At 45.1% G+C, this 24,053-nt stretch overlaps 13 protein-coding genes across 13 annotated transcripts; 6 read left to right on the top strand and 7 right to left on the bottom strand. All coding sequences in view use genetic code 12, as the record gives it.

Annotated features, from left to right (window-relative positions):
* Positions 1–308: 308 nt before the first annotated feature.
* On the top strand, positions 309–1,820 carry LODBEIA_P16350 (uncharacterized protein; the record flags this gene model as incomplete). Its single annotated transcript, XM_066971545.1, has 1 exon — positions 309–1,820. The coding sequence occupies one exon, from the start codon at positions 309–311 to the stop codon at positions 1,818–1,820; it is 1,512 nt and encodes a 503-aa protein (XP_066828573.1).
* A 292-nt stretch (positions 1,821–2,112) lies between these two features.
* Positions 2,113–3,741, top strand: LODBEIA_P16340 (uncharacterized protein; the record flags this gene model as incomplete). Its single annotated transcript, XM_066971544.1, has 1 exon — positions 2,113–3,741. One exon carries the CDS (start codon positions 2,113–2,115, stop codon positions 3,739–3,741), a length of 1,629 nt encoding a protein of 542 aa, XP_066828572.1.
* A 32-nt stretch (positions 3,742–3,773) lies between these two features.
* On the bottom strand, positions 3,774–5,864 carry LODBEIA_P16330 (uncharacterized protein; the record flags this gene model as incomplete). Its single annotated transcript, XM_066971543.1, has 1 exon — positions 3,774–5,864. One exon carries the CDS (start codon positions 5,862–5,864, stop codon positions 3,774–3,776), a length of 2,091 nt encoding a protein of 696 aa, XP_066828571.1.
* A 699-nt stretch (positions 5,865–6,563) lies between these two features.
* Positions 6,564–8,093, top strand: LODBEIA_P16320 (uncharacterized protein; the record flags this gene model as incomplete). Its single annotated transcript, XM_066971542.1, has 1 exon — positions 6,564–8,093. The coding sequence occupies one exon, from the start codon at positions 6,564–6,566 to the stop codon at positions 8,091–8,093; it is 1,530 nt and encodes a 509-aa protein (XP_066828570.1).
* A 146-nt stretch (positions 8,094–8,239) lies between these two features.
* Positions 8,240–10,828, bottom strand: LODBEIA_P16310 (uncharacterized protein; the record flags this gene model as incomplete). The annotated part of the gene is made up of 1 exon (XM_066971541.1): positions 8,240–10,828. The coding sequence occupies one exon, from the start codon at positions 10,826–10,828 to the stop codon at positions 8,240–8,242; it is 2,589 nt and encodes an 862-aa protein (XP_066828569.1).
* Positions 10,829–11,345: 517 nt separating this feature from the next.
* LODBEIA_P16300 (uncharacterized protein) lies at positions 11,346–11,953 on the bottom strand (the record flags this gene model as incomplete). The annotated part of the gene is made up of 2 exons (XM_066971540.1): positions 11,346–11,836; positions 11,926–11,953. 2 exons carry the CDS (start codon positions 11,951–11,953, stop codon positions 11,346–11,348), a joined length of 519 nt encoding a protein of 172 aa, XP_066828568.1.
* Positions 11,954–12,138: 185 nt separating this feature from the next.
* LODBEIA_P16290 (uncharacterized protein) lies at positions 12,139–14,964 on the bottom strand (the record flags this gene model as incomplete). The annotated part of the gene is made up of 1 exon (XM_066971538.1): positions 12,139–14,964. One exon carries the CDS (start codon positions 14,962–14,964, stop codon positions 12,139–12,141), a length of 2,826 nt encoding a protein of 941 aa, XP_066828567.1.
* A 734-nt stretch (positions 14,965–15,698) lies between these two features.
* Positions 15,699–16,565, bottom strand: LODBEIA_P16280 (uncharacterized protein; the record flags this gene model as incomplete). The annotated part of the gene is made up of 1 exon (XM_066971537.1): positions 15,699–16,565. One exon carries the CDS (start codon positions 16,563–16,565, stop codon positions 15,699–15,701), a length of 867 nt encoding a protein of 288 aa, XP_066828566.1.
* Positions 16,566–18,218: 1,653 nt separating this feature from the next.
* Positions 18,219–19,157, bottom strand: LODBEIA_P16270 (uncharacterized protein; the record flags this gene model as incomplete). The annotated part of the gene is made up of 1 exon (XM_066971536.1): positions 18,219–19,157. One exon carries the CDS (start codon positions 19,155–19,157, stop codon positions 18,219–18,221), a length of 939 nt encoding a protein of 312 aa, XP_066828565.1.
* A 308-nt stretch (positions 19,158–19,465) lies between these two features.
* LODBEIA_P16260 (uncharacterized protein) lies at positions 19,466–20,161 on the top strand (the record flags this gene model as incomplete). The annotated part of the gene is made up of 1 exon (XM_066971535.1): positions 19,466–20,161. The coding sequence occupies one exon, from the start codon at positions 19,466–19,468 to the stop codon at positions 20,159–20,161; it is 696 nt and encodes a 231-aa protein (XP_066828564.1).
* A 164-nt stretch (positions 20,162–20,325) lies between these two features.
* LODBEIA_P16250 (uncharacterized protein) lies at positions 20,326–20,838 on the bottom strand (the record flags this gene model as incomplete). The annotated part of the gene is made up of 1 exon (XM_066971534.1): positions 20,326–20,838. The coding sequence occupies one exon, from the start codon at positions 20,836–20,838 to the stop codon at positions 20,326–20,328; it is 513 nt and encodes a 170-aa protein (XP_066828563.1).
* A 246-nt stretch (positions 20,839–21,084) lies between these two features.
* LODBEIA_P16240 (uncharacterized protein) lies at positions 21,085–22,047 on the top strand (the record flags this gene model as incomplete). Its single annotated transcript, XM_066971533.1, has 1 exon — positions 21,085–22,047. One exon carries the CDS (start codon positions 21,085–21,087, stop codon positions 22,045–22,047), a length of 963 nt encoding a protein of 320 aa, XP_066828562.1.
* Positions 22,048–22,672: 625 nt separating this feature from the next.
* Positions 22,673–23,974, top strand: LODBEIA_P16230 (uncharacterized protein; the record flags this gene model as incomplete). The annotated part of the gene is made up of 1 exon (XM_066971532.1): positions 22,673–23,974. The coding sequence occupies one exon, from the start codon at positions 22,673–22,675 to the stop codon at positions 23,972–23,974; it is 1,302 nt and encodes a 433-aa protein (XP_066828561.1).
* Between the last annotated feature and the right edge of the window lie 79 nt (positions 23,975–24,053).

Below are 24,053 nucleotides of genomic sequence, written 5' to 3'. Positions count from 1 at the left end.
TGCTAGAATGTCTCTTTTTGGTAAGAAGTAGTAGTAGTAGTACCAGTCGTAGTTCCTGTGGCTGTACGCTCCACTCTTGGGTGATACACACTGCGCGAAAATATCGTGTGTTTTTTGCTTTGTATTTTTATCCTTAATGGTACGAGCGAGTGTCCCATAGACGATACACACCACACTCACACATACACCCAACATCCCGGAATACCAGCCGTCTCAGTACCGCATGCTCATCTCAACTTGAACGAAGGGGCGGTAAATGGAGTTTGATTTTTCTTTGTTTTTTTTTTTGGAAATAGAGCCACTGCAAAATGAGGACTCTTGTTATATCTTTCCTAGTGTTGGCAACCATTTTTGTAACTACAAGAAGCCTTTACAACCCACAGCAGCTAGATTTGAAATCCGCAGCGTTTTTAGTCAAGAATAGTATCAAAGAGTTGCGCCAGAGTTGGCACAAGGGCGCATCGGGCGAATCGGTCTTGGACTTGAACAGCGAGTACTCCATCAACAGCGTCATGAACTCGTTTTTCCCCATCGACTCCATGATTGAGTTCAACACGACGCAGCCCGGGGAAAATGCAACCTTGCACCAGCTATTTGGGAGGTACGCCTCGTTTAGCTCGATATTGGGCGACGAGTTGACTTCGAAATACTTGGTATTGCCACATAATGCATGTGCCGATGTGGGAGAGGGAGAGGAGACCGAGTCGTACAAGGACAAGGTTTTAGTTGTGTTACGAGGAGGATGCACGTTTGTTGACAAGGTGACGCGACTACTCGAGTGGGAGCCCTCAACCATCATCATCGCCAACGACGAGCCCTACAGGGGCTTGATCACCATGTTTTCAAACACTTTCAACCAGGACGGCACACTCGAGACACCAGTCATGTTTATCACGAACGAGGATTACACTTTGCTCAAGTCGTTTCAAGAGGATGACTTGACCATCACCATCACCACGGCACATCTCAGCAGCTGGTACACCATAGTGTTGTCCATGGTTTTCTCGCCCCCGCTTTTCATTGTCATCTTTTATGGGATCATTGTGTGCGGGCAACGAATCAGAAAAAGACAAATCAACAGGAGAAACGCGCAAATGGTGCGCGATCTCCCCGTGTACATTTACAACGTGAACCAATTGGTGCCGGAGCAGAGCTTTGCCGCGTATTTGAGAGCGTCAGGACGTGCCGAGCTGTCACCGAGTGATTGTGCCAATGGCGAATCTCTTTTGGCGTCACGCTCGTGCTCGTACTCGATGGGCTCTGCGCTGTCGGCCGATGGAACAATAACAGGCGCACCACCACCACCACCGCCACCAGACGTGAAGAAAAAGTCAAACTATTCCACGTTGAAATCCCCAGATGGATTTTTCACTTCTTACAAATGCTCCATCTGTTTGGAGAAGTACATCCCGTTGAAATCTAGAGTCCTCGTCTTGGACTGCAAACATTTCTTCCATCAGAAATGCTTGTCCACCTGGCTCATCAATTTCAAGAGAAGTTGCCCCTTGTGTAATTCCACATTACAAAAATCAAAATTACTTGCAGGCCAAACGAATTATGGAGCAACTTGGGATTTGGAGCAAGGCGTCGAAGCGGAAGCGGCGACACCAGATATAGGTTCCGACGTTAGAGAAACGACGAATCTGCGCGAACAAGAAGAATCATCATCATCATGCACACAAGAGGTTGCGACTCGTCCAACATCTAGACCTTTTCTTATAACACGACCACTGGCTCTTTTAAGTCGGTACAACGTCGAAAGTGAATTCGACAGAGACGACTTGAGCACAAGTATTGATTCTGGAAATAATACAAATTGAAGAGTATCGAGTCTAGTAAGTAAGTAAGTAAGTAAGTAAGTGAATAAGTACGCCAGTGAGTAAAATACTCCCTGGTAATGGTAATAATACACAGTAATAATTATTGATGATAATTTTTTTTTGGTTTTGGTTTTGGTTTTGGCTTTTTTTCAACTTTCTCGTTTCAGCGGTAAAGGCTCTAATCGTTTCCGCTTTATACCACCTACACACATACAAACACACACAATACACGTAAACATCCACGCTACATCGTCAAAAAGACACACAGACACAGAGACCAAGAAGGAAAAAAATGGAGCAAGTAGAAGAAGCAATGCCCGAGATCAAAATGGAGACGGAGCTAAAACCCGAGAAACAAGCTGGCACGAGAAAGAGGAAGAAGAAGTTGGAGATAGCTTGTGTTTATTGTCGACGGTCACACATGATCTGTGATGAGTCAAGGCCCTGTCAGCGATGTATCAAGAGAGGCATTCAGCATCTATGCTACGACGAGCCGTCAAATCCACGTCAAAAGAAGAAAGCAGCATCGTTGAGGAAGCCACATGGTAACTCCGAGCCTTCAACCCCATCGCAAGAAGCTGAAAATCATTTACAAGCGTCTCCTGTATCTCAGCCACAAACACAGGGACATGCACAGGGACAGGCACAGGGACAACCACAAACTCAGGCACAGGGACAACCACAGGCGCAACCACCCCAGCCACCACAGGTTTCAACTTCTCAAACTCCCAAGATGATGAAGAACTCAGTATTATCGCAGACACTTGCATATAACCAAGAACCTCTATTCTACTCGGAACATGCAGGTAGCGAGTTTAGTTCCTTAAATGATTTTCTTTCCATGATTGACGACCCTGAGCTAGTCAATGGAGCTTTAAACGACGACCCAAATAGTATATTGAGTTTTGGCATGAACAACTTCAGCACGAGTGCTGGTAATAACAGCAATTCCAATTTGAACAATGTTCTCGCATTTTCTCCAAATGCAACCTTGTTTGGACCAACGTTCCCCAACGATGAGTTTCAACTGATGCCTCCTCCCCAGAGCCTGGCTACACAACCACAACCACAAACACAAGGCCAAGGCCAAGGTCAAGCTCTAGCTTTAATACATCAGCAGCAGCAGCAACATCATCAACAACAACAACAACAGCAGCCACAACATCAACAACATCAAAATCAGCAACAGCAGTTACAACAACTACAAGGTCATGCGAATTTACCTCCCAAATCCCCCAAGGTTGATAACCCGCCCGTGATTTCCGATTCAGCTAGAGACAAGTTTTTCCTCACTGCAGCAGACCCCACCACTGAAATTTCGCCCGAGGAAAGATTAAAACAAGTCATCAAGGCCAAATTGGAAGCCGGATTATTACAGCCGTACAACTACGCTAAGGGGTACGCGAGATTGCAGAGATATATGGATAATTACATGAACATTTCCAGTCGACAGCGAATCTTGAAACCGCTTTCAATATTCAGACCCGCGTTCCGTGCCATTGCGAGAACGTTGAAAGACGTCGACTTGGTCTTGGTGGAGGAGAGCTTTGAACGGATGTTGTTGGACTACGATCGGGTTTTCACTTCCATGGCCATCCCGGCGTGTTTGTGGAGACGTACTGGGGAAATCTACCGTGGCAACAAGGAATTTGCCTCCTTGGTGGGTGTCACCACCGACGATTTAAAAGATGGCAAATTGGCCATTTACGAATTGATGAGTGAGGAAAGTGCTGTTAATTTTTGGGAAAAGTACGGCGCGATTGCGTTTGATAAGGGCCAAAAGGCTGTTTTAACCAGTTGCAATTTGAGGACGCGAGACGGAATCAAGAGGAAAAGTTGCTGCTTTAGTTTCACGATTAGACGAGATCGATACAATATTCCCAGTTGCATAGTAGGCAACTTTATACCTATAGATCCATGACAGATGTTACTATTATATACCACCATAACGACTCAATCACTTTCCTCAGCTTCTTCTTCATCTTCAGCTTCCTCTTCTTCTTCTTTTCTAGCACGATCTTGCTCCTTTTGAGCTTCCTTAAGCATTCTGAGTCTTTCTTCCTTGACCTGTCTTTGAACTTGGATGTATTGACCTAGCGGTGTCTTTGCCCAATCAAAGTCATTCAAGAATGTTTTAACTTCCTGTTTGTTACTAGGACCGTACTCCACGTTTGATCTCTTGGACGTGATCAATTGCGCATTAGCGTTCAATTTTTCAATCAACTGGCCTATCAGTTTATTGAACTTGACATTTTTCGACTTTTTGGTGAATCTCCGGAGAGCCAAAATTGCAGGAGTGACCAACTCGGGGAACGCGATGGATTTGGCATACAACCCAAAAAACTCGGCAGTTAGCTCGAGGAACTGCTCAGCCAAACCTTCTTGGTACACCCTCGTGCCCAAATAAGCTTGGTTTACTTTGATATTGTGCTCAAAGTCAAACGCTTGCAAGTTTGAAGCCTTTGGTGACTTGGTGATTGCAGTTGAAGAAAGGGTCTCGAGCAACAAGGGGAAAAGTGGAATGTAGACTCCCGTCAGCTGGGATAATCTAATCAAAGACCTTACCAAGTAGAAACGCATGGGGAAAAACTGGGCCGTGGGGATCAATCTGATGGTTCCCAATGTAACTTGAACCAACGGGTAGATCAACAGTCTCAAAGGTGATTCTTTCAGCTTGTGGTTCCTCAACTCTACTTCAGGGTTGCAAAGTTTAGACAACATTCGCGACCAAAAGTCCAAAGAATGACAATACTGCCAATTGTAGATGGTCTTGTACCCTTCCTTAGCGTTGGATGTGGCGTTTATACTGTTTCTCAAGTGGATGGCCAACTGTCTCACGTATTCGAACCCTATTTGGTAACTAATGGTCTCATCGATTTCGTACAATTCCGCCACGGAGTTTTTACAGAAGTTGATCCTGTCCACGCTGTGGATATTGGTTCTTCGGCAATGCTGCAAGAGTGCAGAATACGTCAACTTCAACACTGTTTCCAAAATCGACTTTGGATACTCTCGAACGACATTGTTTAAAAATGCAAACGCAGCAATCTGAGTTTCGAGTCCATTGGCGCTTGCCCACACCTCAACCACGGCGGTGAGGATTTGCTTTAAAAGACGACGCTGGGATAGATAGTATGGAAACACTTCGTAAAGCGACGCCAAAACCAAAGCGGCAGTCTCGGTGTTGGTGATATCCTGAAGCATGGTGATGTAGGAGCTAGCGTGGGTCTTGAATATAGCACCGAGCTGACTAGCTTGGGCATTTTGAGGAAGTGTGCGCACATTCTGTTGGTTCGTCTTGTATTTCACGATTTTCTGCACTGCAATGGGAACTTTCTTTAAAACTAGTATCATCAAGTCTGCAAACGCCTGTGGGTCAATCATGGCGTATTTGAAATCTTCGCTCTTGTTTATATTTATAGCAGCTTTAAATGCAATTATAATGTTTCTGATGATCTTTGGTGTTGGTGTAGCAAGTTGCTCGCCCCATTTCTTTACGAGTTGGGTGGTGATTTGCACTTTTGACGAATCGGATTTTGCAGCAGCAGCGGCAGCAACATCTTCATCTGACTCTGCTGCTTCTCCCATCTCTTTATCTCCATCTTCATCTTCATCTTGATCACCGTCTTCATCGTCGTCACTTATGGCATCCAACGGGTTGACACTTAAAAGCTCCTTATCATTCTCCTTCAAATATTTGTAAAATTCAGGATCATCTTTCTCCAACTCCTCCAAGTTCATCTCAGTCTCTTCCTCCGAGGAAGAAGAGTCATCTTGTGACTCTACGGCTTCTTTCTGCTTCTTTTTGCTCTTTGATTTTTCCTTGGGCACTTCAAATCCACCTTCAAAAAAATCTTCAACTGACATGTCGTCAAACACTTCCTTAGCTCGGCCATCTTTTGGCTTTGGTGGCTCTCCCGTGGAGGTCTTTTTCTTTCTCAGCGAGGCTTTCTTGTTGAACTCTTGAACTTTCTTACGATGCTCAATCGTATGCTTCAAGTGCTTGTTCTGGAACTTCTTCGTTTGCTTAGACGCCTTGGCCATCTTTTGTTTTGGTGTTGCTGGTGAACTGAAGGTTTGCTGCTAAAGTTGATTATCGAGATGGAGTACTGAAATTTGATTTTTTCTTTCCCGCGATGACTTGGAGGATGTGGTGTGTGTGGTACGGGCCGCCCATCACGTGCGCGCTCATACACGGCGACATTAGGGGGGAAAAGGGGGTCGAGATTTTCGCCGCCAACACTCGATGAGAAATAGCCTTGTGAAGGATCATGACTTGGAATGTCAATACTCTACGGCCGGACTTCTATTAAGCGGCTTATTCCAAGGTGGATAGAGAGTAAGTGAGAATATGGATAGGCCACTTTCTCGCTTCCAAACGCAGTTCAAAGCCTTGCAGTTATACCAAGGGGTGGGACGGAGGGAAGGAAGCAGCGATTATAAGATACTTCCAGCAGAGCACCTTTGGCCTCTTTTAAGAGGAAAAAGCACCTCTCTTGCCCATGGCCAGAGAATCAAAATCACCAGTAGCTTGAATCAGGCAGTTTCTGCTTTGGTATCATCTGTTGTGCTCAAAACACACAGCAACAAAGAACTGCCGTGTTTCTGACTCGAGTCTGGAAAGAAAGACTAGTAAGAAAAAAAAAAAAAAAGGAGGGACGCTGATTCCAAGACAAAACTGCCACCAACCCAAACCAAGCAACCCACCACATTTGCCACCAGATTGTCACCACACGTTGCACGATGTCATCCAATCTATTCAAAGCAACAGTGAACCAATACCTCGAGGACCTACCGAAGCCTGTGCAATCGAAGCTTTATGAAGCACCAGCAACGTGTCTCTCAATTTATCGACTCTTGTCCCCCATGGCCAAATTTTACATCATGTCCATGATATTCAACGAGAAACTAGTCGCGGTGCGGGACTTGAACAAGTGGTGTAAACCACTGGCGAAGAAATTGGAGTTTGAAGCACTCAAGAGACTCGAGTCCCTACATTTGATCGAGTATGATGCAAGAGGAACCCACATTCGACTAAACTCGACCTTCCGCAAGAACTTCCGCGATTCTCTTACTGGTTCACAGGACCCCAATGCGTTTGGCAGTGTCAGTACCGCGGTGGATAAACATGCTGTCGATATCGCGTTTCTCGATTCATTTGCTACTCAGAAGTGGGAAAGCATATTGCATTTCATGGTTGGCACTGAAGGAACGCAACCTCCCTCGAAATCGGTGCTCAGCTTGCTTCGACTAGGTGGGTTGATGGAAGGCCACGGAGGCGATCGTGACGATGGTGACGATGCGCTGAATATCACCAATACTGGATTCCAGTTTTTGTTGCAAGATGTCAATGCCCAGATTTGGACCTTGTTGCTCCAATATTTGAATCTTACGCAGGAACTCAATATGAACCCGGTGGATGTATTAAATTTCATCTTTATTTTAGGGTCTTTGGAACTAGGTAATAGCTACTCCGTGTCGAGCTTAAGTGAAACTCAAATCAGCATGCTCGCGGACTTGAAAGACTACGGCTTGGTTTATCAGCGAACCAATAGCTCGAGCAGATTTTATCCCACGCGGCTAGCCACGACATTGACTTCGGATTCAGCAGCACTCAAGACTCCCGCAATGGCAATCCAGCAAGCCGTGGACGAGTCCGAAGCAAGCTCCATCTCGTCCTCCGCCAACGTTCAAGAATCAGTGATTATTGAAACCAATTTCAAAATCTACGCATACACCAATTCGCCATTGGAGATTGCCATTTTGAACTTGTTTGTGCAGATGAAGACGCGGTTCGCCAATATGGTCTGCGGTCAAATCACACGGGAATCAGTACGCAATGCCTTGTATAATGGAATCACAGCTGACCAAATCATCAAGTTTTTGGAAACGCACGCGCATCCTCAAATGCGCGCGTTGGCCCAGGAGAGATTAGACAAAAAAGTCGAATTTGACGCTAGCCACAACATCAATACCGCCGGCGGTGCCCCTCAGAGCAAGACCAATGGTGCTATATCGCAACATCGATTGGAAGTCTTGCCTCCCAACGTGGTGGACCAAATCAAGCTTTGGCAATTGGAACTAGACCGAATCCAGACGTTTGATGGATATTTGTTCAAGGATTTCGCTAATCAGCAAGAATACGAAATCTTGTCCAGCTATGCCATCGAATTGGGGGTGTTGATCTGGTCAGATAAACTAAAGAGGAAATTTTTCGTAACCAAGGATGGCATGTCACAAGTTGCAGACTTTGCCAATAGAAAATTGAGGTGATGAAATTTTTTTTATTTACTTCATTTGTTGTTGGCTACTTACAAGTAATTTTACAGTCGTGATCTCTTTATCATTGCCATGGGGGGGGGGGGGGTTCTTTTTTGCTCCCTTTTTTTAGGTTGTTGTTGTTGTTGTTGTTATTGGTTTCAACCAGAGCAAGAGTCACAATTCTCTGGATCTTTCAAGTTACAAGCAACAGGCGTGGAATCATGGATATTGTAAATCTCATCATACACCTTTTCCTTTTCTTCTTCCTCTTCTTCTTCTTCTTCTTCTTCTTCCTCTTCCATGTACGGCCCTGTTGAGCCGCCTTGTGATTCGGGAGTAGCATAAGCCGAAATCTTGCTCTTTTTAATCGGCAGTGCTTCAACGTATCTCTTCCTTTTCAAACTCTTGCGCGAGATTTCCCCCTGGTGGTTATTGGCCGACGCAGCTTCTTTGCTATCGACAGTAAATTGAATGGCTCGGGTAGCTGCCTGGGTCCGTAAATAGTACATACCAGTCTTTAACCCCAGTTCCCACGCGTGGAAATGACAACTGGTCAACTTCCCAATGGTGGGGTTCTTGAGGAAAATATTCATGCTTTGCAGTTGGTCGATAAACTTGGCGCGGTCTGCTGCCATATCAATGATATCCTTTTGTTTTAACTCCCAAACTGTACGATAGAGTCTCTTCAACTCATCGGGGATAACGTCAATATTCTGGATCGAACCCGAGTCCATGATTATTTTACTTCGCATTGCCGTGTTCCACAACCCCAAATCGATCAAATCTTTAATGAGGTATTTATTGACAATTTGGTATTCTCCGGCTAGTACTCGGCGCGTGTACAAGTTGGAAGTGTAAGGTTCAAAGCATTCATTGAATCCCAAAATTTGTGAAGTTGACGCCGTGGGCATGGGCGCAACCAACAACGAGTTGCGGAGACCGAATTTGACAACGTTGGCCTTTAACGTATCCCAGTCATCATAGAGCTCGGAAGGTGTGTGGTGCCAAAGATCAAACTGGAGTTGGCCCTGAGACGCGGGCGAGCCTTCAAAGGAACTATATGGACCTTCGACTATGGCAAGTTCCACCGAGGCTTCAATAGCAGCATGATATATAGTTTCGAAAATCTGCACGTTTAATTTTTTAGCTGCTGGAGAGTCAAATGGTAAGCGTAGTTCCAAGAACAAATCAGCCAAGCCCTGTACTCCCAATGCAATGGGGCGATGTCTCTTGTTTGATCTCTCAGCGGACTCAACGGGGTATTTCGTCACGTCGATGACCTTGTTCAAGTTTCTAGTAACGACTTTGGTCACGCAGTGCAATTTAGTGATGTCAAACTCAATGCTATCGTCAAACGTCTTGAGAAACGAAGGTAACGCCAACGAAGCCAAGTTGCAAACTGCAGTCTCTTCCGGTGACGAGTATTCCACGATTTCACAACACAAGTTGGAAGATTTGATGGTTCCCAAATTTTTTTGGTTCGATTTCGAATTGCATGCATCCTTGTACAACATGTAGGGACCACCAGTTTCAGTTTGCGATTCCAATATAGCCAACCAGAGCTTTTGCGCATTGATGGTCTGATACGCAATGCCTTGTTTTTCGTATTTTTCGTATAGTTGCACAAACTCATCACCATACACGTCGCTCAAGCCAGGTGCTTCATTCGGCGAGAAAAGCGACCATTGTCCGCCCGACTTGACCCGCTGCATAAACAAGTCACAAATCCATAGCCCGTAGAAAAGGTCTCTAGTTCTTTGCTCTTCATTTCCATGGTTCTTTCGCATATCCAAGATATCGAAAATATCAGCATGCCAAGGCTCAATATAGATGGAGAACGCACCTGGTCGTTTACCGCCGCCTTGGTCAACGTATCTTGCCGTGTTGTTAAACACTCGAAGCATGGGCACGAGCCCGTTGGAAGTTCCATTGGTGCTAGCAATGTAGGAGCCATTTGCTCTGATATTGTGTACATGAAGCCCAATGCCGCCGGAAGATTTCGATATGAGCGCGGTTTCGTGCAACGTCTCGTAGATGCCATCGATGGAGTCGTCTTTCATTGCCATCAAGAAGCACGATGACAAAAAGTTGAATTCACTACCGGCGTTGTATAACGTCGGCAGCGCATGAATAAAGTATTTTTGAGACATGAGGTCATAAGTCTCTTCCACGGCATCGAGCGCAGCGAAATGTATGCCGATGGCAACGCGAAGAAATAGTTGCTGCGGAGTCTCTGCCACTTGTCCATCCATCTGAAGAAGATACGAAGCTTGCAAAGTCTTGATTCCAAAATACGTGAGTTCGAAATCGCGTTGCGGTACAATGATGTCATCGAAAAATGTGCGGTTGGCCATGACTATTTCGTATAGTCTGGCAGATACTGGCGAATATGATTTCCCCTTTGACGGCCGGTAATGCTTTAATCTCTCGATGTTTTCACTGAATGTTAGTGGAACCTGGATATGTAGCAACGTGGCCTCGACTCTTCCAGCAAGCAATGAGTAATCGGGATGCTGTACTATCCTACTGGCAATGACTTCAGAAACAAACGTGTAAAACTGCTTGATGGTGAGCGAGCTCGGTAGCCCCTTCATGACGGCCTCGACGACTTCATCGATCTTGACGTGGGATTTATCTAGACCCTGGGATAGACTCGTCAAGAGATGCGATATGTTATCTCGTTGAAGCTCGGGCAGCGCCACCAGATCTAGCATCTCATCTGTCTTGTTTCGCACAGGCCGATTCATACGAAACGTGTGTGTGTGTGTGTAGGTAATGGAGTGGGGCTAAACAAAGTAAGCAAGAACGGAGCTGCAAGGAAGGAATGGGAAAAGAAGTGAAAATTTCGGCTTTTGACTAGTATATCTGTGGAATCATTGAACAAAGGGGAAAAAGGCGATAAGATCAACTCTTCTCCCTAATTTTCTTCTTTTTCTTTTTCTTTTTCTTTTATTTTTTTTTTAATGTAAATTCATTTAAATTTCGGGTGGGTATAAAATTTCAAACCCTATGCCAAACTGGAAACCCGTATATTATTTTTCATCTTTCTTCTTCTGTCATTTGTGACTGCGGCCCATCCCTCTCTCCATCTCTCTTTGTTTCCCGCATAAATCGTCAAGATCTCTTTCCCCAGGCTAGCGAGCAAGCAAGCAAGCGAGCAAACCAGTAACGGACCCAAAGAGCAGAGGTCAATCGCGATATATACAAAACAAAAAAAACAAGAAACAAAAAAAAGAAACCATACAGCATGCCGTGGCACACCACCTAATCGAAAACGAGATCATAGTCCAATCCAAGGATGCGATAAAGATCCCGCATCTGGAAATCGTCGCTGAAAACAGGCACAACGTCCCCTAAATCCTCAACAAACTCGCCATCTTCATCTAAACCATACTGCTCTTGGAACTCCGTCATGATCTCCCCCTGGCAATCTGGATCTAGATGCTTAGTTTCCATTTGCAAATCATGGTAAGTTTCAAGTATTCTATCTCTTTCGCTCTCTTGTTGTTGTAGCCATTGTTCAGTTTGCCAATGCTTGAACCCTCCCATTCTGGCAAACTTGGTCGATTGCTCATTATATATATAAGTCGAGGCTTTCTGGGCTACTTCGCGCCAATATTGGATGAGGTTTTGGATTCTTGATTCTTCCTTGGTGTATCGCACTGCCTTTTGCAAGGTGTCGCGATACAACATGTAGTGTTTCAACGACTTTGTCAATTCATCTTCTGGCTTTGCCAATGGCGTTTTTTTGAAAACTACGAGGAGTTGAGTATGTAGACGGAAAGAAACAAAAAAGGAAACGCCTTTTTTATGGGAAGTATATCGATATAGGGTTGAGACTTACCTTTGTATGACTTGGTTGTGGCTGTCATCTTTTGACGACAAAATTATCCAAATGTGTGTTTTTGGCAACAGAATATCTTGGTTGTCAAAAGTATACACACATACACCTATATATATATACATAAACATGTAGATATATATGTGTATATGTGTGTATTTGTATATTCAGGTAAGAATCCATCACTCCAACTATAGTCCTATCTTAACCTCTTGGTCAATTGAATTTACCGCTAAAGGCATCCCTTAGCCAGCCTAGTAGCTTGCCATATAGTATCCTGCTAGCATTGTCATATAGTATATCATGGTTGCTATCGGGGAAAATCTGCATATCATAGTTTGTAACACCTTCAACATCAAGCTTGTCAACTAACCACATGGTGTTTTGAAAATGAACATTGTCGTCACCAGTGCCGTGCATCAAGAGGAACCTGCGTGTTTGTGCGAAATTATGGACATTGTTAACTCGCGAGTAAAGCTGATAGTTTTCGTTACCTACTGGCAGTTTCATAATTCTCTCCGTGAACACGGAATCGTAAAATAACCAGTTTGTCACTGGGGCAATGGCAACTCCATACTTAAAAGTGTCGCCATGGTCAAGCTCCAACGTTTTCAAAGTGTTGAACCCGCCATAGGACCAGCCGTAGATGGCAACTTTTTCAGCATCGATGAGTTGCTTGTTGGCGGCAATGTATTCGGAAGCGACTAGTTGGATATCATGAGCACCCCAATATCCTATTCGCTCCGTAGCGAATGCTTTGAACTTCCAGTCGTTGCCACCGGTGCCGCGTGGCTCAATTTCCAACACTATAGCGTCGAGTGAACTGCTCAAAATCTGCAATGCATCGACGTTGAATTTTTTAAGCACGGTTTGCGAGCCGGGCCCACCGTAAACGTGCACAATTAAAGGGTATTTTTTGTTGTTGCTCGGGTCGAAATTAGGCGGCAAAATCTCCTTCACCGTCAAGTATATATCTTCCTTGTTGACTTTGATCTGGCGGTAAAGAACTGTGGGCAAGTTTTTCTCCTTCATCATCTCGCGGTACTGCTTGGCATGATTAATTATCGGCTGATGCTGGATAACTTCTCGCACCGACGAGGCATCATCATTGATAAATTGATCGTGAATCTCAGCCATGCTGACTAATCGTTGCCAGGGCTGGTTAGGTCCCTGATACATCAAGTTCAAGAATCGTCCATTTTGCGAAAACTCGGCTGAATAGTGAGCGTCGATTGCCAAATCCGTCATCTCCATTGATTTTTCCAGGTGGAGATGGAACCCCATGAGATGGGAGTCCATGGGGCTCTTGACATTGGTTAGGAAATACAAATAGTTTTCTTGTTTGTCAAATGCAGCCTTGGTGTTGATTGCTTGGTGCTTGACAAAAATTTTCAGTGGTTCAGGTGCACTGGGACTATCAAACAATGCCAAATAAGTTTTCCCCTCGTAGACGTATAGGTCAACGTACTTGTTGTCTTCATCGTCGTTGCCAGTCTCCACAGTTAACGGCTTCATTTTCATCTTTTCAACCCAGCCACCAAACGTGTCTTGGACATTTTCCGAGTGCACAGTCTTGATGCTATTGGAGCCACTGCTGGGCCTATATAGCTTTCTGGCAAATTTTGTACTTGTTCTATCCGTTTCCTTAATTAGAAAATTGTCCTTGTCTATCCAAATGGCCTGGTATAGCAAGAAATCCTCACCGAGATCTTTGTTGCTGTCACCACCATCATCATTCTTCAAAAGTTCAACGGTTTGCTCCTTGACATCATAAACATAAAGACTCGCAAGGGGGTTGGGCGTGCCGGGCTTCGGGTACTTGAGCTTTGATACGAGTGGGTACTGGTTGACACCACCATCACTTACAGCAGTGTGACCAATCGGCAGTTTATACAGCATGCCTATTTCAAAAACCAGTTTTACATAGTAGTCGATATCAACCTCAATGACATTGGTATCGTCCAATTTAGCAAACACGACTTTGCTGGAATCAGGCGACCACCACACCATTCGATCAGTGGCAACTACTTCTTCTTCATAAACCCAGTCTGGCTTGCCATTGAATATATCCGGCGATCCATCCTGTGTTATTTGATGTAGATTGCCACCAGAGACATCCTGAATATACAAGTTGTGCTCGAATGCAAACAAGACGTGTTTGCCATCGGGTGAAAACTCGGCAAAATGTAATCCTACCAAGGAAGTCGTTTCTTCAGTCACGGGCTGTGGCTGAATGGGAGTATGTGTGCCTCGCATGGGATTATATAGCCAATACAAGGCGAAACTCAGATGTCTCCATTGCTTCAAGATGTTGCTTTTAACAAGATGCACATTGCTTGTCTCGTCAATGGGCCCGCCAGGGTTGGCGATTATATCCTCAACGTAAAAGAAGTTGTTCTTGTAGGCAAACTTGCGCGATTCAATAAAGTTTTCCTCATAATTGGAATTGACCTGTTTAAGAACAACCAGGTCTTTTCTCGCGGTAAGGTAAAACCCACCTCCCAAAGTCTTGGGGTATTGTTGTTCGTTCAACCATACAATCGATTCTTTCCAGCCATTGTAGTTTCCCTGCATCCAGTTATCCAACGTCAAGTTCTGGTATTGCGGGCTATACGCGCTCAATGTCACATTTTGTCCATTGACACGAACTGAAGTTTGCCACGTTGCCTTGGCTAGCAATTGTGAAGGGTGTAGTTGCGAATACAAGATTAGTCCTCCTAGCCAGAGCGTTAGAAACACGAGTGATATAGCGCCACATACTTTCGAGCTGATCCCTTGTTTACGGTACCTTCGTAGCACCGCGTGGAAAAGGGGGTCGTCGTGGAAATCCCGATTGTCTTGTGTCGACTTAGAAGCGCATCCTTCGAGATCTTGAAATATGTCAGAAGACTGCGAGTCCAGCGACTGTCGGCTCCCGTTACCCAGTTCCGGTGTTTCTTGCTCTTCTTCCTCATTGGGTGTGGAAGCTGTTGAATCAGGTGGTGCTTCTTGCTCAACCATTTCGTACTCCTCTCCCCTGGGTCCCTTGAACTTGGAAAACATCTGTGGATCTTCAACTAGTGAGTTGTACCAGTCTCAGCTTTCTATGTTTTATATATCTAGACCAATATATACCAATATTTGTGTATTTATGTGTGTGTTTGCGCGTGTGTTAGTGTTATTTTGTCGAAAGTGTCAAAATGTATATCTTCATTAAAAACCAAGTCACCATTTAAAATTAGAGCGATGTAGTAGATGGCTTGTTCTTGTTCAATCTGAAACTGAAACTGGTTATTCTGCAAAGGAATGAACTAACCTCACCCTTAGCCTCAGTCTCAATGAAATAAAAAAAAAAAAAAAAAGACACAACCATAGTCTTGGTTTGTGGTTAGGTTTTCCCGCGGAGACGCGAGAGTCCGCGGTCGCAGGAAACCCTCGCTATCGGGAAATTTCATCTCTCTGCTTTTTTCGGAGTGAGAATAAGGGGGTAAAATTTTACAGCTTCACCATGGCTTCTTGCTTTTGGCGACAGAAGCGGAGAGTCAATATCAGAGAGCTTTTTGGGGGTAAACACGTTAGTATGACCAATTTATACGTATATTCATAAATAGCGAGTTTTTGAAGTGGGTTTTTTTGACGTGTTTTTTTGAAGTGTGTGTTTTTATGGGGATTATGGGAAGAATCGCGGGAGGGGGGGGGGGGGGGAAGATCAAAAAATTGAGGTTGCTCTCCTCCCTAGCTATCTATAACTTTTCCCAAGCTCCCCACAAGTTCTTAAGTTTCCAAGTTCACCGGGATTACTTCTTTTCGTCGCGCATTTTTCTGAAGAAGTCCATGCATGCCGTAAAGACAACCAACAAGATACCACCACCAGGACCCAATCTCAATACTTTTGGAATGAAGCCCTTGTACAATGCTCCAAAGCCTTCTTCCTTGCCAACAATGGCCAACGAAGGGTAGGTCCACTTGTATCTTGACGAGCCAGCTTGGATTCTCGATTTGACCACGTCAAAGGGCGTGTTCAATATAGTTCCCACGGTACCACCAATGGTACCGCAAGTCAAATCAATCAAGGTCTTTTGCGTGGAGTCCTTGGGCTTTGGCATCATGCTCTTGACTTGGTGAATACAGCCGAAATAGCCGGCATTCCACCAAATGTGTCTCCACATGGTAGATTCCAAACCCTTGTACAAGCCAGCAACACCATTCTTGGCGATGATATCCTTGACGACCTCTCCCATGCCGTTGAACTTTGTCGATTTGTCCTGCAACCGAATCTTGACCAACTCAAAAGGCACCACGACAAACGACTCGGTTGCGCCCGCGGTGGCACCGGTCAATATAGCCAATGACTGCGTCATTTGCTTGACGTCAAACGCCTTTTTGTAGAATTTGCCCCATTCGTCGTTTGCAGCAAATTTCGTTGCTCTCTTGGGCGCTTCCATCAAAATGGGGGCCGAGATCCCTTTGTACAACCTAGAAAAGCCTTCCTCCTTGACAATCGTAGTGAGGCACTTGATGGTGCCCCCCGTGGCTCCCGTCGAGTCCAACTGCTGTCTTGTTTTCACGACATCCAAGGGATACATGACAAGAATCTCAGAGACCCCGGCAACTGCACCAGAGATAAACTGGTAAATGAATGGTAATGGAGCTGGTTCCGCCATTGTTCTGCTCTTTTCTTACTTTACTTTGCTTTGGTTTGTTTGAACAAGGGGGGGCAATTGAAAAGTACGGGTGTAGTTCAACTTGAGTCCACTGTGTACTTGTTGTGTGTGCAGTGGCGGGTCAGACGAGCGTTGTTGGTTGTCGATGAAGATTTTACAGTGTAAATTGGGTAAATCTTTCCCTGACTTCCCCCAATTATAATTGCGTGCAGCGAGAGAGGAAGGCAGGGAGAGCGCGGGCGATTAGATCTAATCTTAATTGAATCGGCAGCCGGCCCCCCCCCTGTGCAGCACGACGCACAGCGAGAAGAAAAAAGCAGAAAAAAAAAAGTTTGTCGACGGAGAAAGCGAAAGAGTCACCACCCACTGCGGTGCGAGGAAGGAAAAACACGGAAGGCGATACCCCCTTGCTTCCCCTCCCCATCCCACGCGCTTCTCCTTCTCAGGCGAAGCTTATCCACTGACTGGTACCCGGGTTTTACAAGGTTGAAGCTTTGGGAACTCTGAGGATATACTCTATCAGCCAAGAAGTGAGTGACTTTGGGAACAGTTTCAAAGAGAGGCGAAAAAAAGCAGGGTGGTGGAAGAAGGGGACTGGGGGGACCCTTTATTGGAGAACAAGACAAGACCCTGGTTCGACTATTGTTGGCTACAACGTTACAGTTATAACTATATGAGATATCCTCAACTTTCTCTCTCTCTCTCTAGATATTTGTGTGTTTATATGAACGATGCAATGACTTACAAGGACGCTCTGTTGTCAAGCAAAAAGTTTCATACGCAAGGGTACGGTTCTGAGATACGCGTGTGCTTCAAAAGTGTTCTTATCAGGAGGATAAAGCTTGACAATTTTGCTGGACCAAGGGATGTCACCACTCTCAATCAGTCCACGTCTTGTAAACTCCACTCAAAAGATGACTTAATTTGGATTGATCAAAACCCCCTCTTTACCTTCTTTACAGACTATTGAAATATTTGACAACAAAATGAGACCAAGGAATCCTTTGGATGCTTTTGACAATCACGATTTTTTGGATGCTTTTGACAATCACGATTCTTTACGTCTCTTGTCACGTGATATCCATCCTGCTAGTTCCCAAGTGCAGCCAAATCGGTAAAAAAAAAACAAGTTTCCAGGCTTTATTCACCTGATTTTACGTTTACCGAGGATTGGTGATAGAATACAGAGACGTTAATCTAACACCAAACACTGTCCCTTTTTTTTTTTGCTCCAGAGCTCAGGCTCAAATTGTCGCCTCTTGGTTGATGGTCTTTAGAGATCTTGCAACATCAAGTGTCGTATAAATTTTGTGTAGCAATATACAAGCTCTTCTCGCCCTCGCAGTATAAAATTTTCAATTTTTTTTTTTCCAAAACTCCTGTCCCATGGACACCTCTTCTTCTTCTTCTTCTTCTTTTCTTTCTTCTTTGTGCGGCAGCCAAAGCTTTAACCGTGTTGCTTGTCTGTTCTTTACTTTAAATTATCAACGAGTTGGCGAGCGTCAAGCTTTTTTGGCGAGATTAGAGTTTCTTTTCGCGAAGAAACGATCATCTTAATGCCCTTTCACTTTATCAACTTTTCCTACACGAGGTGGTTTAGTGAGGGCTGGTAGATCATACATTGACTTCACTTACAAATATAATGTTGTAAACTTATAACCATTGTCCACGAACTATGGCTAGGGAGAAATTGATAAATAAACCGGCAATAACAGACATTTTCTGCCGTTTGTTGAAAATGGTGTCGTCGAGTAAGAGAAAAACGACGGAGATGACACCGAGAAATATCCCCACCAAAAACCCCAATAGTAAATCCTCGTTGACTTGCGACTCTTCTAGTTCTAGCAGTGGTGGTTGCGTGGCATGGGTCTCGGTGTTGTCGCCGTCGAGACTATTCTGCGTAGCTGCTGCTGCTGTGGCGGCGGAAGAGGTAGCTCCTGTAGCACCAACACCACCACCACCAGGAGAATCGTTGTTGGAAGTGCTCTCAATCCATCGTTCTTCCAATTCTCTCAACTCACGCTGCCGGTTCTCAATTTCTTCCACATCGGCAATTTCGCGACCTGAACTGGCGGCGTCACCACCGGCGCCGGTTGCGCTGGCGCCGGAGCCCGCCGCGAGGGAGCCACCATAGAGCAGCAAAAACTGTCTTCTTAAATCCTGAACATCTTCCGCTGAGAATCCCTGTTGCAACAACCTGTCAAACCCAATGACATCTGGAGTAGTTGATACCTGCTGTGGTAGATTATCAAGTCTGTTTTCTTCTTCAAGTTGCTTCTTCGTGAGCCGTTCACCCACAACACAGTGAATATAAATGGGGTCATCTTCATTCAACACGGCGCGACGTGGTCTCAACACTTCTTTATCGAAATCGGTCTTGTCATTCAACACTCGGCCATTGTATATAAGTTTCAATCTCTTGTTGTTGCATTGTGGCGATTTACTTCGTATTGATCCTTTCAACCAGTTAACTGTGATCAACTTGTTGATGTTGTCTTTATCAAAGTTGACACTAATGGGTAGTGTTAAGTCCGGTAAGTTCTCCGTGGACGACAACGAGTTGGTGAATCTCACTATGATTTTCAACTTCATCTTCTCTTGCGGCTGTAATCAAGGAGCAGTAATTTGAATGGCGGATGTCCCTCGTGCTGCACTTTTGAAGCAATAGACACCGTAAAAGGATTTTATTGACGCCTCTCTCTCACACACGCTCTCTCGCTATATTTTAAATCCGCTTGACTCTGAGATTTGCCAGTAGCGATAATAACAATACGGCATCAATATCATCACTTCACAACAACCACAACCACAACCACAAGGACAACCAAAACAAAGCTCATCGCCTTTGCATTTCTTCGTACCTCTTACTTGCATCCCTCTCACCACCACTGCATCTAAGAATGTCAAGCGCAATTCTGAGCTCAAGCCAATCTCCACCAAGAGCAACAGCAAACCAAACAATTGAAAAAGTCAAAGGGGCAGTCGATGACAACGCCGTGGACTCAATTGAGCAAGAATCAGGCTTGAGATACGCAGCGTACGCGAACAGACTCAGAACCATCCTCTTAGCCTCGCACAGATACGTCGCGTACACCTCGGACATTGGAGAATCGTTTAGACCCGTGGCCCATCCATACCTAGTCAAGTCCGGCTACGCCATCTCGTGGCTCTACATATTGGGCGATGTTTCATTTGCTGCGTGGGTCACCAAGATGAAAGCCGAGGGCCGATACGAGCCCGGCTTGAAACCATGGGACACTAGACCTAAAGCTGATCCATTAGCTGCTGAGACCTTTTTGCAGACCCATAACCCAGTCGATACTGATTGGAAGTTGGTGGCGTTGAAAAGAGGCATTTTCCAAAGTATCGCGTCGATGGGGTTGCCTGCGTTCACGATCCATTCCGCGGTGCGCTACTCGTCGATATTGTTCAAGAATTCTACGGTGCACGCGTTAAAGACTTATGGGCCTGTTGCTATTGGGTTGGGCATTGTTCCTGCTTTGCCTTATGTGTTTGATGAACCTGTGGAGCATGTCGTTGATTGGGCTTTCGATAAGGGCCTCGAGGCTTACAATAAGAGTAAGAAACTAGAATAAGGAAACGACGTAGTGTTGTTATAGATATAGATTTTACATATAGAATTAGAAAAGACATAGAGAAGGCCATATACAAGGATATATGAAAAAAGCGTATTCTGACTTTTATCTTCGGGGAGGGGGGGGGGGGGATTGGCGAGGATAAAGGAAGATGAGCACATCAGTTATCTCTTGGAGGAATTGAAATGTCCACAGCTTTGACAAGTTCTATCTTGTTTGCTTGAGTCAAACGCAACAATAGCCTCTTTAATCTGAGTGCCCAAATCAGTCAAATAAAATTCCTTTTCGCATATGATTTCCTGACATTGAGCACAGTACCATCTGATCCTATCATTGACACCCTCGGGACGGTCTTGTTCAACAACAACACCAATTGTGTCGGCAAAGCGACATGGATTATGCGGTGTGTTTGGAGGGAGCAAAAAGGAGTCTCCTTCATGAATCAAAATATCCTTAAACACCCCTTCGTCAACGACTTTCAAACACATGGTCCCCTTATGTTGGTAGAAATACTCCGGCGTCTGGTTTATATGGTAGTCACTGCGCTCGTTGGGCCCACCGACAATCATCACGGTAAATCCGCCTCGATGTAAGCAGAAATTGTTCACCGGCGGTTTCAACAAATCTCCATTCTCTTGTATCCATTTCTGGATATTGATTGGCGATGAAAGGACCATAGTTTCTTTCTGGAAGCAACTGTCACCTGGGCTAATGATACAAGGTCACAAGCAAACTTGGTTTCGAAAAATTGTCCAACTATGACATGATACCGGTGTTGGTGATGGTGATGAAAAGTGTGGAGGGTGAATTATATATTCATCCCGCGCGGAAGCGGAAACGGAACCAAGAACTGAGTGGAAAACCGATGCTACCAGCCCAAAGTCCAGAGCGATGTCTTTGGTCGTGAACCCAAGACTGGCTTGATGAACTTGATTCAGAACTACACGTCTGATTCAGAAGCAGGAGCAGAGACAGAAGAGGAAGAAGGCAGAGGAGAAGAAGAAGAAGAAGAAGAAGAAGAAGAAGAAGAAGAAGGAGAAGAAGAAGGAGAATTGGAATTAGGCGAGGACATAGCGCTAGAGGAAGAAGAAAAACCATTGACCAATCCGTATTTGGAATCACCACCGCAGCTCCCCGCCATTGAAATCTATCTGCTAAAACACCCAACCATCATGAACAATATACTAAGAATCAGAAACATGTATGTGTTTCTACCATGGCGTCCATCACTTCGAATATCGCATACGCTAGACAAGTTGACTGCGAAAGTAAGCCAGCAAATACCGATCTTGGCCCGCAACTATAAACTTGTTGCTGCAAACAAGGACAGGAAACGAGATATAAAATTGCACGTTACCGTGGTGCCGAACCACTTGATGCCCGAAGAGAATCGAGATACGTTGATCAAGGTGTTGGATGAGCGGCTAACGAAAATTGGGAGCGCTTATGCCAACACGTCCAAGACCGTTGCTGTGTCTCCCATCCTACAAGCCACTTCACAGCGGCAACAATTTGTGCCATTGGCAATCGAGAAACACTTGGCGGTTGAATTCAACGGCAATACAGGCAACATTTTCCTATGCGTTTATTTGGACTTGTCTGATGCACCAACTAGAGACTTTTTGCACCAAGTGCAAGCTGGGGTCAATTGTGCGTTAGATTCAGCGAAAGCTGTACCGAATGGAGGCCAATTTACTGGACGACTCCATGTTTCCATTGCTACCGGATATCGGACAAGACAGGAATTGAGCAAGACACAATTGCAAATGGTCAATCAACAGCTTCTCGAGATGGATCTCGAAGGTGCTTTGGATGATGTGGCTATTGAGGTTGATAGATTGATGGTCACTTCACCGCCTACGCAGCATGATGTCACTCTTGTATGAATAGATTGAAAGGTGGAAAAAGAGGGGCCGGAGAGGGAATAGAGTTTTTGCAGACGTAGATTGTTAGTAGATAGATAATGAAACGTGATTTTACCCAGGTGGTCGCTTTACTTTCATTGTCAGAATAGTACTCTGTCTATGACGTCCAGCGTAAAAGCACCAGAGATGGCCCATGGTACAAGGTGACCATGAGCCCAATACGTGCGTTTCCCCTGTGATATCAATATCTACACTTGTTTGAAAAAAAACCTGTTGCAGTTCTACCTACTAGAAATAGGCTATTTCAATAACCGATGCGTTTCACGTCATCTTCCCCTGACTTTGATATCACCTTTGACGTATCCTCGTTGTTGTTGTCGTCGTTGGCCTTGGAGATCAGGTGAAATAATGTGTCAAAAGAAAGACGTATCACGTGCTCCAAAACCTCTCTCTCTGTTTCTCTTTATTGCCGAAAGCTTCCCATTTGCTCTCATAGTCGAGCTACGCCCCATCCATCTTGACCAACCTATACATTTACATTAAAACCTTCTCAACGCTCAGCCCTCTATAGAGCACCAGCACTAGTACTAATACCACCACCACCAACAGCACTAACTTAACAAGCTCCGCTTTCTCCCACTGCAACATGTCGAAGAGACACCAGAAAAGCATCGAGAAACAATTACTCGATTTGGTGAACTCCTCCGGCAACAATAATAAATGTGGAGAATGTGGCTCGACATATCCAACATGGGCCTCGTACAACTTGGGTATATTTCTATGCGGACGATGTGCTTCAGTGCACAAGAGAATCTTGGGTCCGCCAAACAACGACATTTCAAAAGTCAAGTCGCTTACATTGGACAATTGGACCGATGAACAAGTGCGGAGATTAAGTCAAATCGGGAACCAAAAAGCCAGAAGGAAATGGAATAGCCGCAAGGTGCCATTCCCCTTTGATGGCAACGATGATGTTTCTGTTGTTGAGCTGTACATCAGAGACAAGTACATCTTGCGGAAATTCCGTGACGATGACAGTAATACAAATGATCATTTTGATAACAATGGCAAGTCGGAGTATGGCGATGACAGAGATGGCTATTTGAGCAGCAGCGGTAGGAGGTCCACCGGTAATAGACTGAGATCGAATAGTGGCTTCAGCAGCACCGCGGCGGGCCCCGTCCCCAGGTTGACGCATAGAAAATTGACAACGTATGAATATACACAATATCGAGTGCAAGTCAACAAGATCCGAGGCTTTGGATATAATGACACCGATGCCATTTTGGAAAGTTTACTTTTGAGCTCGGGGAACATTGACGTGGCGTTGGATATCTTGGAACAGGATGCCAAAATCAACCCTCGCAAGGAAGAGACTGCACCTTCGTTGCCCTCGAGACCTCGTGCCCTGACCCAAGCTTCAAATAGCATCCCCGCTACCGCCAATTCAGCTGCCGCCTCGTATGATTGGCTAAGCGATACCCCGACGCCAGCCTCAGTTTCGAACCCCGCCATGTCTGCCATGTCCGCTATGCCCACGGGTATGCCGCAAATATATCAATATACTGATCCCATCACGGGCCAAATCTCGTACGTAGATTCCAACGGCCAAGAATATCTTGACCCCAATAACCCGCAACATCAGCAGCAGCTCATGGCTATGAACAATCCGCAATTGATGGCGCAGCAGACCAATAAGCAGAATATCATGTCGTTGTATAGCTACCCTACCGGTCAACCCACTGGTCAACCCGCTGGTCAACCCGCTGCACAACAGCAGCAGGCTCAGCCGAATGGGTTAATGCAGATGCAGATGCAGCAACAGCAACCACAATTCACTGGGTTTGGACAACCACCACAACAACAACAGTTTAATGGGTTTGCGCAACAGCCGCAACAATCGGGGTTTTATGGACAGCCGCCACAGGGCTATGGACGTCCATATTGAAAGAGAAATGGAAGACACATGAATCGGATCCCCTCCTTCTTCTCAATAACTTGATTTTTACATTTTATTCATAAAAAAA

The sequence above is a fragment of the Lodderomyces beijingensis genome (assembly GCF_963989305.1).
Source record: "Lodderomyces beijingensis strain CBS 14171 genome assembly, chromosome: 2".
Classification (NCBI taxonomy): Eukaryota; Fungi; Ascomycota; class Pichiomycetes; order Serinales; family Debaryomycetaceae; genus Lodderomyces; species Lodderomyces beijingensis.
This window is presented reverse-complemented; position numbering and strand designations above follow the sequence as displayed.